We start from the raw sequence: 14,011 nt of genomic DNA, 5'->3' as shown, positions 1-14,011 counted from the left end.
TGGAATAGAGATTTTTAGGGCTGGGCTCAGAGCACGTCTAGAACTGAAATTATGTTAGAGCAAACAGATTTGGGACTCTTACAGAACTGAAAAGAACATTTTACTGCCTCCAAGATCAGGTTGTGAACAGGTGGGTCCATGTGTATATATCAAAGTCAGGCTCTGGGCACACACAGATTTGCCTGATGAACACAAGCAGGCTGGAACAAGAGAAGGTAGGCACCACACACAGGTGGGGTTGATTACGATAGAGATAGTTCCAGGTCTGCATATATGTTCTGATGTTAGTGTTGGGATAGATGTACTTCTGGAGGGGGATGTAGGGCTCGTATATCTCTGCTACTAAGTGTTTCAGTATTCTCAGCCGTGCTTGGTAGGAGTCCCTCTACCCAATGTGTTTTCCTTTCGTTCCTGCACAGTTGACATGAGCACGGATGTGAAGATAAAGCAGGAGTGAAAACGATTTTCTCACCCTCTGCTCCTCCCTCCAGTCTGCCTAGCACACATTCATGTTACATATTAGCAGTACCAAGTCTGTTTTGGGGAAGCAGCTCTGCCATCCTCCCTTCAGTGATCTGGGTTCACTGCATCTGGCAGGTCCCTGTGGGATAGAAGACTTAATGTGGAGCTCCAAAACACAACTTCCTAGCCAGACCTCCCCTACTCCCTTGTGTTCCAGTGAGTGTTAGAATGGAAGGACAGGCAGGGGAGATGAGGAGAGGGTGTCACCCTCTGTGTCAATGACCATCTGGAGTACATGGAGCTCTGCCTGGCGATGGATGAGGAGCAGACCAAGAGCTTCTGGGTCAGGATTAAAGGGAGGGCAGGGACAGGTGATGTTACAGTGAGGGTCTGCTACAGGCCACCCAGCCAGGAAGATCGAGCAGATGAGGCCCTCTATAGACAGATAGGAGCAGCCTCACGTTCACAAGCCCTGGAACCCATGGGACCTTCAACCACCCCGATATCTGTTGGAGAGACAACACAGCAGGGCATAAGCAATCCAGGAGATTCCTGGAATGCATTGATGATAACTTCCTTCTCCAGGTGACAGAGGAGCCAATGAACCGAGGTGTCATGCTGGACCTTGTTCTCACCAACAAGGAGGGGCTGGTGGGAAATGTGAAGCTTAAGGGCAGCCTTGGAAGCAGTGACCATGAAATGGTGGAGTTCAAGATCCATAGGCAGTGACGACGATGCACAGCAAGCTCACTACCCTGGACTTCAGGAGAACAGATTTTGGCCTCTTGAGGCCAAAGCTTGCTAGAGTACCGTGGGATAAAGCTCTGGAGGGAAGAGGGGCCCAAGAAAGCTGGTTAATATTCAAGGATCACCTCCTCCAAGCTTCCAACATCCCTGTATCCCAACAAAGAGGAAGTCAGGCTAAAATGCCAGGAGGCCTGCATGGGTGAACAAGGAGCTCCTGGGCAAACTCAAACACAGAAAGGAAACCTACAGAGGGTGGAAGCAAGGACAGGTGGCCTGAGAGGAATACGGAGAAATTGTTTGAGTAGCCAGGGATCGGGTTAGGAAAGCTAAAGCCCAGAGAGAAATAATCTGGCTAGGGATATCAAGGGTAACAAGAAAAGCTTTTACAGGTACATCAGTGATAAAAGGAAAACTTGGGAAAATGTGGGCCCTCCCCAGAAGGAAATGGGAGACCTGGTTACCCAGGATATGGAGAATGCTGAGGTACTCAATGACTTTTTTGCCTTGGTTTTCACTGGCAAGTACTCTAGCCACACCGCCCAAGTCACAGAAGGCAAAGATAGGGATTGGAAGAATGAAGAACCCCTCACTGTAGAAAAAGATCAAGTTCAAAATCATCTAAGGGACCTGAAGGTACACAAGTCCATGGGACCTGATGGGACATCCATGGGTCGTGAAGGAACTGGCAGATGAAGTTGCTAAGCTATTATCCATCGTGTTTGAGAAGATGTGGCAGTCTGGTGAAGTTCCCGCTGACTGGAAGAGGGGAAACGTAACCCCCATTTTTTGAAATGGAAAAAAGGAAGACCCAGGAATCTACAGGCCAGTCAGTCTCACTTGTGTGCCTGGCAAGATCATGGAGCAGATCCTCCTGGAAACCATGCTAACGCACATGGGAAAAAAGGAGGTGACTGGTGACAGCCAACACGGCTTCACTAAGGGTAAATCGCATCTGACAAATTTGTCTACCGATGCGGTGTCTACCACATTACAGTGTTTGTTGATAAGGGAAGACCAACAGTTGTCATCTAGGTGGACTTGTGCAAAGCATTTCACACTGTTCTGCATGACATCCTTGTCTCTAAATTGGAGAGACAAGGATTTGATGGATGAATCACTCAGTGGATAAGGAATTGGCTGGATGGTCACACTGAAAGAGTTGCAGTCAACGGCTCAATATCCAAGTGGGGATCAGTGACAAGTGGCATTCCTCAGGGATTGGTATTGGGACTGGTGCTGTTAAACATCTTTATTGGAGACATGGACAGTGGGATAGAGTGCACCCTCAGCAAGTTTGCTGATGACATCAAGCTGTGTGGTGCAGTCGACACACTGGAGGAAAGGGATGCCATCCAGAGAGACCTTGACAACTTGAGAAGTGGACCTGTGTGAGCCTCATGAAGTTCAACAAGGCTAAGTGCAAGGTCCTGCACGTGGGTCGAGTCAACCCCAAGCACAAATACAGGCTGGGCAGAGAACAGATTGAGAGCAGCCCTGGGGAGAAGGACTTGGGAGAGTTGGTTGATGAGAAGCTCAACATGCACAGGCACTCTGCACTTGCAACCCAGAAAGCCAACTGTACCCTGGGCTGCACCAAAAGAAACATTAACAGCAGGTTGAGGGAAGTGATTCTGCCCCTCTGCTCCACTCTCATGAGACCCCACCTGGAGTCCTGCATCCAGCTCTGGGGCCCCTAACATAAGAAGGACATGGACTTATTGGAGCAAGTCCAGAAGAGGGCCATGATGATGATCAGAGGGCTGGAGCACCTCTCCTATGAAGACAGGCTGAGAGAGTTGGGGTTGTTCAGCCTGGAGAAGGGAAGGTTCTGGGGAAACAGTGTTGTGGCCTTTCAGTACCTAAAGGGGGCCTACAGGAAAGCTGGAGAGGGACTTTTTACAAGCGCATGTAGTGGTAGGACAAGGGGTAATTGTTTTAAATTGAAAGAGGGTAGATTTAGATTAGGTATTAAAAAAAATTCTTCACTAGGACAGTGGTAAGGCACTGGAACAAGGTTGCCCAGAGAAGTTGTGGGTGCCCCATCCCTGGAGGTGTTCAAGGTCAGGTTGGATGGGCCTTGAGCAACCTGGTCTAGTGGAAGGTGTCCTACCCATGGCAGGGGAGTTGTAACTAGATGATCTTTAAGGTCCCTTCCAACCCAAACCATTCTATGATTCCATCACCTGTTAGCTTTGGGGAGGGAAGCCCTTGTTTTATTCTCTGAGCAGGATCTAAAGGACACATGGCTCCCCTTGTGACTCTGTAGCGCACCCCCATCCAAGGGGCTGGGAAGGCCATTCAGCTTTCTGATCTTATTTGGTTGTTAGTTTCCCTGTCAAATTCCAGCAAGAAACCAGTTTACTATTGTATGATTTGCGATGTGGGCACCATCCCACAGGACGTGGAGCTGAGGGCATGCATGTGTGTGTGCGCATCCTTTTTGCTAACCGTTCCCCTGGACCAAAAGTCTAAAGTCTCCAGTTGCTAGCACCATCTGCCATAGTCTGTCCGGCCTTGCATTGCCTTTTCAGCAGGCAGCACTCTGGCTCAGAGCAGTCCCCTGGGAGCACATTGATGCCATGCTGCTGTGGCACTTTCCCTATCCCCGTTCCACAGTGAGGGGGTGGAATCCCTGGAACCGAGAGTGCTTCATTATGCAGTGCTGCTGTAATAACTCAGTGTGTGTGGGCAGCTGGCTGCGTGGGCAGAGGGAAAGCCAGCAGGACGTGAGGAATCCCGCAGCATTTGCTGGCCATGCTTAACACCCCTGCAACACTAAAGAAAATATCAGGTACCAGGCTCAGGAGAGATGGAATTGGAGTTGTCTGGGTAAAAGCCGCATGCTGCAGTACATGGGATACATCTGCAGGCGTTCAGTGGCAGAGATGCTATATTGCTATCAGGATTTTGTGTGGAGCAAATCCAATTCAGGGAAAAACTGATGAAAGGCTGCTGTTAGCAAAAGAATAGTGTATGCATGTATATTTGAGTTATAGTCTAGGCAGCACAGGAGGGCTGTCACAGCTGGATTGTGTTATCCTACATCCTCTTGCATCGCCATCCCTACTGAAATCTGCACATCCTTGCGAGTGTGTGAGCTGCATTCTTCTGGCCACATTCAGCTCCCAGATCCTCTGGAGTGAATCTGAATTTAGTCCAGTGGCTTTGGAGTCACACCACTGTAGCTGAGATCATCCTTGTGCTGTGAACACCATCCAGTCCCTTGCCAAATACCAAAGGGTGCAGGTGGAGATGCATTTTATGAATCTCTGTTGCTTAACTTGACTTTAGCCCTACCCATATGACCTTTGCACTCAGCAGAGAACTTTACCTGTGTTCTTCAAAGGTGAACCAGGAGATCTGTGTGATAATACAGAAGATGCACTGTTGTTTTTCCCTGAAGAAGGCCTGGGTTTTCTAATATCAGACCTTGCAGCTCTCCTGTTCATAAATGTAATGGGCTGACTTGCTCTCCTAGCTGCTCTCCCTGGGGATGGTCACACTGCCCAGGATATTATCTTTGTTCCATTGCAGAGTAAGCAGAACTATTTCAAGCCCATCTACTTTTTGTATACCCATGAGGCGCCTGTAAGGAGCAGACCATTCTCCTGAATGCTGATCCCCCTAAAGCTAGACATATGTTGCTCACCCACATCCTTCACCACCTGACAGTGTCACAGTCTGTGCCTGTGCATATCATGCATTCACGTGCTCTGAGATCTCATGCTATCCTTTCCTCACCCCACCAAACTGCCTGAGCAAACTCATTCCTTGAAGAATGAGTCCCTGAATTTGGGTTAATGATGGGAGTACAGAATCCTTTCATGAAGAAACTACCCTCTTACCTCTCCCCACTCAGCAGCTCGGAGAACCAAAGGAATGTGGAAATCTTCCTGGCATCGCATTAATTCCCCTCAGCAAGAGTGCATCATGACAGACACCTTTCAGTGGGGCAGGCTGAAATACAGGAAGAAAACCTCCTGCACAATACACACACACTCATTCCTGCCTGTACTGCGGGACAGGCACCACACAGAGCCTCACAGCCACTCCCAGGATACATAGAAGCATGTGTGCTCATAGGAGACGTGAGGAGAAAGCCAAAATGTGCAGGCAGTGATGAACACGTATGGTGCAAGAGAAATCTGCGTGTACAGGACATAGACACGCACAAACGTGTGCTTGTTGAGACACACACTACCCTCCTCCCAACCCCCCCAAGAGCTGCATATGGGGGCACAGACACTGACACACTAACAAGCAGAAAATCACTCCCACAACCAGGCCCACTCAGCATCAGTACTGCTCTCAGAGAGGCACTCACAGCCACCGAGGGAGAAAAGCCCTCTGTCTGGGAGCTGCACGGAGCTCTCTCCCGGCTCTGACGAGGCATTCTCCAGGTGCATGCTCTCATCCACCCACACACAAGAGATTTCTTCCTGAGGGGGCAAATCAATAGGGAAGGGAAGAACAACACAGCTAAGGGTGGGGGAAGTGGAGGAAGAGCTGAGCAAACCCGAGTATGGGATTTCTGTTCAGGCAGCCAGCATCAGGCTCAGGTGAGGAAGGTAGAAAGTGTCACTCAGCACTGAGTAGTAAACAATGTATGAAAAAGAGAATGGTTTGGGTTTTTTTTACAGAAAAGGTTCCCACCTTTGGTTATCCCACTTTGTCTTGAGCCTCATTTGCCTATGGTCCATGTCAGCAATGTCTCCTAAGTCTCTCCACATTTTTGCCTTTATCTGCCCTACAGAAGGTGCAACCCCAGCTCCCCTAAAGCAAAAGGTCACATGCCCAGCTCTCACCCCTGGTCCTTGGGAACAGCTCTCTGTGGGTTGCATTTGGAGCAGCTGAACGTGCTGATATTTCCTCTGCCGTCTGTGTGGGACACATAGCCTAATCATGTCCTCACAGAGACGCTAAACAAACCAAGCCGCGGCAGGGGGGATAGAAGAACCTTTGACTCTGGTGCAGAGGGATGGCAGAAGAGAGTCACTGATGAGGCTGGTATTGTGTAACAGGATCCTTTGTAGCAGTTGGATGGCACTTGTGATCACCAGGTGACAGCAGGTGCTACAAGTGATACAGCAGGTCCCATGACATCTGTTTGTCCTCAGAGGCAACTGGGGGGGACTCTCCCAAGTCACTTTTCCCTGCCCCCCACCAGTCTCATCCCTGCCACTCACAGGAGCCCATGCACATAATGAGGGCTGCATTACTGCAAGCCATGAGGTCAGGCAGAGGCAATAATGCCTCAAAGAGATCATGCAAACTCACCATGTCTCTGTCCTTCCCTTTCAGAAACCCAGACAAAGGGATCCAGTTCCTGATCTCCCGAGGCTTCATCCCAGACACCCCCATTGGTGTGGCACACTTCCTGCTCCAGCGGAAGGGCCTCAGCCGCCAGATGATTGGGGAGTTCCTGGGCAACAGCAAGAAGCAGTTCAACAGGGACGTCCTGGAGTAAGTGTGGAAACCTCTTCCCTTCCTCCCTGCACTGTAAAGGGGTTGCCAGCCAACTCTGCCCTTTGCTGCACCAGCAACCCATCCTCCATGCCTTTCCATCCCCACTCTGCAGGAGCTTCACCATTCCCACTCTCTATCTGACACCTCTCAATCCATTTCCCAGCAATGTTTTTCCCCCTTAATATCAGCAGCCCTTTCATTTCAGTCTCTCCTCAGAGGGCCTGCAAGCATCTAGCAGGAGCTCATCACTGTCATGTGGTGGGACTAGTGATGCTGGGAGGTTTTGTGGCTGGGAAACTCTGTGACTGGAGTCTCACCCCATCCAGATAAAGCACCTTTGATGCTTTCTGGGAAGTACTAAGAGAGCCAGAGGAGGAAAAATATCTGCTCCTTGCTGTGAGACCCGCAGGGGAGCAGTGAATGCTGGCTCCACACCTGGTTTTGTTTCTGTTGAGTTTTGAGATGGGTGACCTTTTCAGTTTGTCCAACTGCACTATGGGGATAATAAGAAAGGAGTTGGTCCTGTTTGTGGTAATAAAGAAGCCTGCATGAGGAAGCATGCTACTAATGGTTTATCATTACCGCTGCAGTCACAGAGCACTGAGGAACATCGCCACTCCAAAAACTCCAATGGGCTGAGCTGCCCCTTTTCTGAACAAGATCTCAGGTTTCCTCCCTGCTTCTGTTCAGTGGCTGCCTTTGCTGGATTGTTCCCTTCAATTCTCTCACCGTGACCTTCTCCTGGTTGCTCAAGCCATGCATGTCTCAGCCTACACCTTTCTCCTCTTCCAATTTGGGCTGCAAAATCCTGTGAATACCTGAGACCTATACTGCCTCGGCACCTGCCTGTTGCTCTGCCTTCCACATTGTAATCATTGCTAACTTGTGAGCTCCCGGCGTCACAGGATCAGGGTCTGAAGTGTTGGGAAGAAAAGATGACAGGCTTTCTTGCAAAAATAGGCCTGGGAAACTGAGATGAGCTTTCATTTCCTGCTTGGTCCTGATCTACTTCAGGTGAGGGAAAAGGAGAAAGCACAGCGCTCTGTATAATAAAAAAGGGACATCAGGAACAGGGGACACCACCTCTCCCACCCTGAGAACTGCTACAGTGAAAGCAGGACAATTTTGCACCAGAGTGTGAGTGTGAGGTCTGCGATGTGTGTAGTCAGGGGGCAGCAAGCTTGTTCAGAGACCTGTTTCAAGGGATGACCAGCACTCAGCTGGGTCTTTCTTTTATTAGGCAGAAGCACAGCTTTTAGTAAGAGCGGCCTTTCCACTAGGCAGGAAGCCCTTTGCACTGGATCCTTTATTGTATTCTCCCATTCTCCAAAATGTTTTCTATCTACCTTTAATTTTGCAGTGGTTTCTCTTGAACCAAACCAAATGGAACGCCTAAGTCCAATACATACACCACTTCTACCCCAGGGAAAGACTGGAGGATGCCAGTTCAAGAGCCAAATCTGGGCCAAAATTTGAAAATTCGTTCCTGCTGCAATTGCTGCTTATTGCTGCAGGTACCTGACCTTTGGTCCAGCTCTTTTTTTAATATACTGTATGGGTATTGATTTGGCCAGCAACAAGACACATGTTCTCTCTAGTCTCTTCATGCTGAGAGCTACAATTAAAAGTAATTGCCTCTTTTTCTCCAGCAAGCAATGTGTGGGCTGCTTCCCCTGACAGATACTCTGCTGAAGTCCAAACCTAGCCTCTGCACAGACAGGGAAATATTGCAATAGCAGTAAGCTGGCACTTCCTTGTAGTCCTAAATTTGGCATCATCCCTGCAAATGACCATGTTCTTCTGCCTCACGTGACTACAAACTCTGTGTCAGCAGCTCCTGGGAACAGTCCCTATTGCAAAGCTTGGTGTCTGCCTCCCAGACTCAATGCCCAGGAGCTGCTATGTTGCAGTTGTCTGTCTTGTCTCTGCATGTTGCAGGAGGGGCATTAAAGCAGGTGGCCCTACTCCATCATGCTTATTACTCTCAGTTTCCACTGCACCTCTCAATGTAGCGCTCCAAATGTTTGATGAAAGAATGACCCTGCCATCCTATATACAGATGTAGAAAGCAAGGTTCGGAGCTTGGGGATAGCAATTGATGGTGGTATTTGCAAGCAAATTTTCATCAACTGCTTGTGAGAGCTGGCTGGGCAACAGCTGCACACCCAGCGGTGTGACATCCATGGAAACAAGGCATTGACAGGAGAAATTCTGACCCAGGATTATCATCCTGGATATTTTTTCTGTCCGTGCTTCAGGAAGAAGAGGGCTGGCAGTGTAGTATAGTGTTCTGGCATTTCCAGTGCACTGTAGGTCAAGGGCTAGTCATAACTTCTGAACTGTTTGTGTGGGAGCAAGAGGTAGCTCAAAGACCTTTTAGCATTCTAGAACTGTCTAAGACATAGTCTGGTTCTCATTCCCCATCCAACTCCAATCAAATTAGCTCAGGAACACTGGCACAGGTTGGGAGCATGGACTTTGCAAGGGCTGTCTCGCAGCCCCTGTATATACCCACACTTAGCAAGCCAACGTTAGGGTATGGGGTATTCCCTGGAGAGCCTGTGGCAGGCAGGATAGCTCCTGCGGTAGCTTCTGCACAATTTGCCCCATGCCACAGATATTTTTGTGGTCCAAGTGGACAGAGGAACAGGCACTGCTGGTCCTGGCAAGCTCAAATGCCCAGGCAGGGTGGCCATGAGCAGGCAGTAGTTGCTGGACAGGCACTGACCACCTGCAATGAGGAAGTCTGCAGGGGGAGTTGTCTCTCATCTTTCATGTTCCAGACCTGGCCCTGGAGCCTTCCTAGCCCATCTTCTCCCTCCCCAAAGCAATTTCAATTATTGATGCCACTTGCTGTGTTAGTTTAGCTTTCGCTCGATATGAAAACTTGTGTTAGAATTGTGTATTGTAAGCATTGTTTCTATTGCAGCCAGGTTGAATTAACCCAACTGCATGAATAAATAATACGACAGCTTTTAAAACATCTGCAAAAGTGTCAGACTCCCTTGTGTATTTGGAGGGGGGGCAGAGCTGCCCAGGTTATAAACTCCAGACTCAGCCATAAGCCTATACTCTGCAAACTTCTCTTGTCTTACAAAGGTATTGAAGCTGTCCTGGCTGACAATCAAGCCAACCACTGCCTATTCCTGGCGTCAGGCAAAAGAGCTCAGGAGTGCACAATGGCGTTTGGCACTGTGAGGATGATCCCTCTTCACTGCCAACCTAGCAAATGCAAAACTCCAGAGAAGTGCCATGCTGGTTGCAAAGCCTCTTATGTACCTGGGCAGGGGGGTGAGTGAGGGTAAGCATAGTATGAGGCTTGAGCACTTTAGTATGCTACTTTGCCTTCCCACACCTGCATGCCCAGTGCCTAAGAGCCATGAAATTATATTCTCACTTCCATCCTCCTACTTTATCTTTCAAACTTTAACTGATTTTCTTGGAACCCAGAAAAGGTGTCTGGATAACTCACAAGTAATTATACACGCTAGCCAGAGGAACAAGGGAGAGAGCAGGGGATTTTCAACAGTATCTGACTATACTGGGCATACATCCTTTGATAACACTAAACTGTTCAAGCATATCTGTAGGGAGATGCAGTATGTCATTTTCTCTTGCAAAAAAGTCTTCAGTCTTTAAAAGCAGGATTTATCACCCCTATTGTTAGCTACTACCAAGTTTAGTGTCTTCTATCAATTTATGAATTTTTTTAGTAAATGGAGACACACAGGTCCCTCAAGAGTGTTTTTTTTCTCAATGTGCTAGTTTAGGCTGGACGTATAGCTTTCAGGCATTTTATGTTACAGGGGATGTAACATAAAATCATCATACAGATAAATCCCATCTGTAACCAATTTTGAGCATCCCGTATTAACAACCACTCACTGTGATCCAGCATCCTGCAGTAAGATCCAGGCTCTTCTCCTGAGAATCTGCTTCCGCAACCTGCCCTGCAGCCAGCTGGGAGAAGTCACTGGGGACCTACCCCAGGGTTTCAATGTCTACTGGTCCAGGGAATACAGCTGTAGAGAGGTGGCCTGGGCTATTAAAGCATTGATATGGTACTGAGCAGTTTTTATCAAGTCTACTTGGCAATTACTGCAGAAAAGTCATTTTGTTACTTTGAAAAGTCAGGCCCAAGGCATTAACACATATTTTTAAAATGAGACATATCATCATTCTTGCAGCCTTTCTTCATTCCTTTCTTTTGTATTACATGCTCAGACGTATTGTTTACTTCTTTTTGTGCACTTTTCATTCTGTCTCTATTTGTTGCTTTTGTTCTCCTTCATTCATACTTCCCTACACTTTAGTGCATTCTTCCCCTCCACCTGTTTCTGACTCAGGAATTGCTTCCTTTTATAGTTCATTCATGAACAAGATCATGTGAGTGAGGCCATGAATGGAGTTGGCTGTGCTGCTGGTACTGGATAGTTTGTGTTCAGGTCGTGGGACTTGGAAGTGCAGAAGTGGCTGTCCTGGTGCATTTGCTGTCAGAGGAGAAAGAGGCAGGGATTCAAGCAGAGGAGACATTGTGCTGAGTCGGAGGCTGGTCAGTGTTAGACTGTAAGTTGCTGTTAGACACACTCTCCCTGTGGGTGAGCAGCTCTCCTGTCTGACAAGCATGTATAGTCTTCTCTTTCTCTCATGGGAAGTCAGGGAGAGAAAAGCTGCTCTTAGGAGTGCAGGTGCAGTGCTGGGAGCCCAGCAAAGAGACTGTCTCTCAAAGAAGTGTTAGAGTCCTCTTAGACTGGCAGAGTGAACTTGACAGGTTAGCCCAAACTAGCCCTCGTTCCCGTTCTCACTGAGGGCATTACAGAGGATCAATAAGGGACTTGCACTACAGGAGGGTTTGAGCAGCACAGCACTGCAGCTTGTGCTGTGGAGCAATAGATAATGAAGTGATGGAAACAGGACAGAGGGAAGAATGTGTTAGGCAGTTCTGATCTCCTGTTGCAAGCAGAGCTGTGGCAGAGATCAAACTTGTGAACAAGAGCAGCTTTCCCGTACCAGGCTTGCAAAGGCTGAAGGTGCAGCTTGAACCTGCCTAGGTGCCCAGGGAAATAGCAGTTTCCCTTGTTCCTTGGAGGATAAGGGTTTCCAATGTCCCCTGGAGGGGAAAGTGAAGGCTGGGCAGAACCCTCCCCTCCATGGCCAATGTGCCTGAAATGGGAACAGCTCTCTACCTTGGGAGGCAGCTCATAGTACACTAGGAAATTTCTTGCTTAGCAAGGAGTGGATGCCCAAGTGAGTAGCCATGTGAGCTACCGACAACCCTGAGAGGGCAAGTAGGCGCGACCCAGCCCTCGAAAAAAACAGGTAGTACATGTAAGTGCAGCATCTTTGAAAAAGGGAAGACTGTTGTGGGCCATGGTCTCCATTGTAGAGACTACCCTTGCACAAGGTGGACATGGAAACCAGGATTGAGACACATGCCCATGCCCACCAGGAATCAGTGGGTCCTGCTCACTGTTCTTTCTGTGAACCTCAATTAACACGTGCAGGGCAACCTCCTCACAGGGAGCTGAGCTCTTCCTCTGCTGTTCACCTTAAGTCTGGTTCATCTTCAGAATGCTCGTAGGGTTAGGGAAGCTGAGAAGAGGGATGTTTTTTATTAATATCTTTGTGCCTCATGGTTTTAAACTTTCCACCTGGCTGCCTCCCCCCTTGCTCCCTCCCTGAGCGTGGGCTGCAGGTTCATTACAGACACTTTTAGTTGCAGCCCAGCTCTTGTTGCATTGTCACCTGAGCGGAAAAGCTGGAAAATAGGTCATTACGCTTGGGTGAGCAGATTCCAGCCCCACACGATACAGCTGCTTCCTGCCTTCACTGAACCCTTTCACCACAAGGCTTTTTTGCCATGCTTAGCCCTGTGCTAAATCCTTGCAGCTCTGATGCCACTATGTCCACTCCCTTTTGGGGGGATCTATGCCCGACAGCCTAGGAGGTGGCATGGCCACCACTGAGGTAACAGCTGAACAAAATGATCTATCTAGGAGCCCACCCTTTGGTCCCATCACCTGGCACCTGGCATGCAATTCTCTGTGCAATTCATTGTGAGGTGCCTGTCCACTGAGGGTCTCAGGACAGATCAAACTCCCCATGTATACAGGTGACACAAGAGCCCCCAAACTCCACCACCTTATGAGGCAGGGTGTCAGCACTTTTCCTGCTCACTTCAGCAACATGATCCAAACATCCAAAGCCCTATCCTTTTGGGTATACTGGGCTAAATGCATCTCTGGATGCCCTGTGAGCTTACTTCACATGGCTTGTTGCAAGTCTGTGGGGAGGAAGGAGTTGAAACCGGAGGAGATTTTGTAAGGTGATTACTTTGACCCTGCTTCGTTACCCTTTGTGCCTCCTGGTGGTCCTGGAATTGGCATCTCACAGGCATCCTGTTGTTTGTGGAAAAATGAACTCAGCACTGGTGTTGCCACATGCACGTAAGCTGCTGGTTTATTCCTTCAATGCAGAGAGACATCCGCTCTCAGCTCAAGCGTTATCTCCTACATTGGCAAATCCAGTTCTGGGAATAGACACCTCCCTCATGCATGTGGTTACACTGCCTTTTATATTGCTGCTCCGTAGGCTGACAAGATCAATGCACTTTTTGCAGTAGACTTGCCAAGATATCCTGTGTCAGCTTCCAGGGTCTCTGCCTTGGAAAGGAAAGACTTCTGTGCTCTGGTTTCACAAAGAATAGTTTCATTGCATTTTGGAGGTACTCTGACATAGGCACCACAGTGCATTCAGAAAGTTAATAGGAGTCTGCACAGGAATCTGAGGTCAGGCAAGGCAGCAAAACTTGTAGCCACCCAGAAGAGGAGCGGAAACATGGCAGCCCCATGGCACAATGCTATTTGACTCTTTGAATGGATTTTGCTGTGTCAAATGTGCTTACAAAAGATACCAGACAACTATCATCCACCATTCTTTCTACTGTCCATCTAGCAGCAGGAGCATACCTCATGGCTCCTCTAGGAGCTATTCTTCAGACCTTTGGCACAAGCTTTGTCAGATAAATCAAACACAAGCTCAGGCTGACTTTGCTTGAGTCAAACTTTCTTCCTAACCTGTCCTTTCTGCCTGGTCAACTTTTCTCAGGAAGCAGGATGGGGGGCACCCTTCTTTGGGCTGAGAGCAAAATGGAAGGGACTCCCAGGAGTTTATCTTAGAATTTACAAAGCAAACCTGCATCTGTCACTCCGTGAAAGAAACTCTCAAAGGAGAAACTGAGCATAACTCATGTAGCAATGCCTGTTTGAGTTTGAAAAGAGCTATAAACAGCTGCCTTGTCCTACTTCTCTTAATAAAGGCTTGATGCTTTCTGTAT

The 14,011-nt window shown here is 48.5% G+C and overlaps 1 protein-coding gene across 2 annotated transcripts in view; it reads left to right on the top strand.

Annotated features, from left to right (window-relative positions):
- IQSEC3 (IQ motif and Sec7 domain ArfGEF 3) overlaps positions 1 to 14,011 on the top strand; it is a 105,307-nt gene that overhangs the window by 76,414 nt on the left and 14,882 nt on the right. For both annotated transcript variants that reach the window (XM_074168148.1, XM_074168149.1), the window contains one exon: positions 6,511 to 6,672. In XM_074168148.1, the coding sequence (XP_074024249.1) occupies positions 6,511 to 6,672 (162 nt within the window). The remainder of the gene's footprint in view (positions 1 to 6,510; positions 6,673 to 14,011) is intronic.

The sequence above is a fragment of the Numenius arquata genome, chromosome 2 (genome assembly GCF_964106895.1).
Source record: "Numenius arquata chromosome 2, bNumArq3.hap1.1, whole genome shotgun sequence".
Lineage (NCBI taxonomy): Eukaryota > Metazoa > Chordata > Aves > Charadriiformes > Scolopacidae > Numenius > Numenius arquata.
The sequence above is the reverse complement of the archived record's forward strand: the minus strand, read 5'-3'. Positions and strand labels throughout refer to the sequence as shown.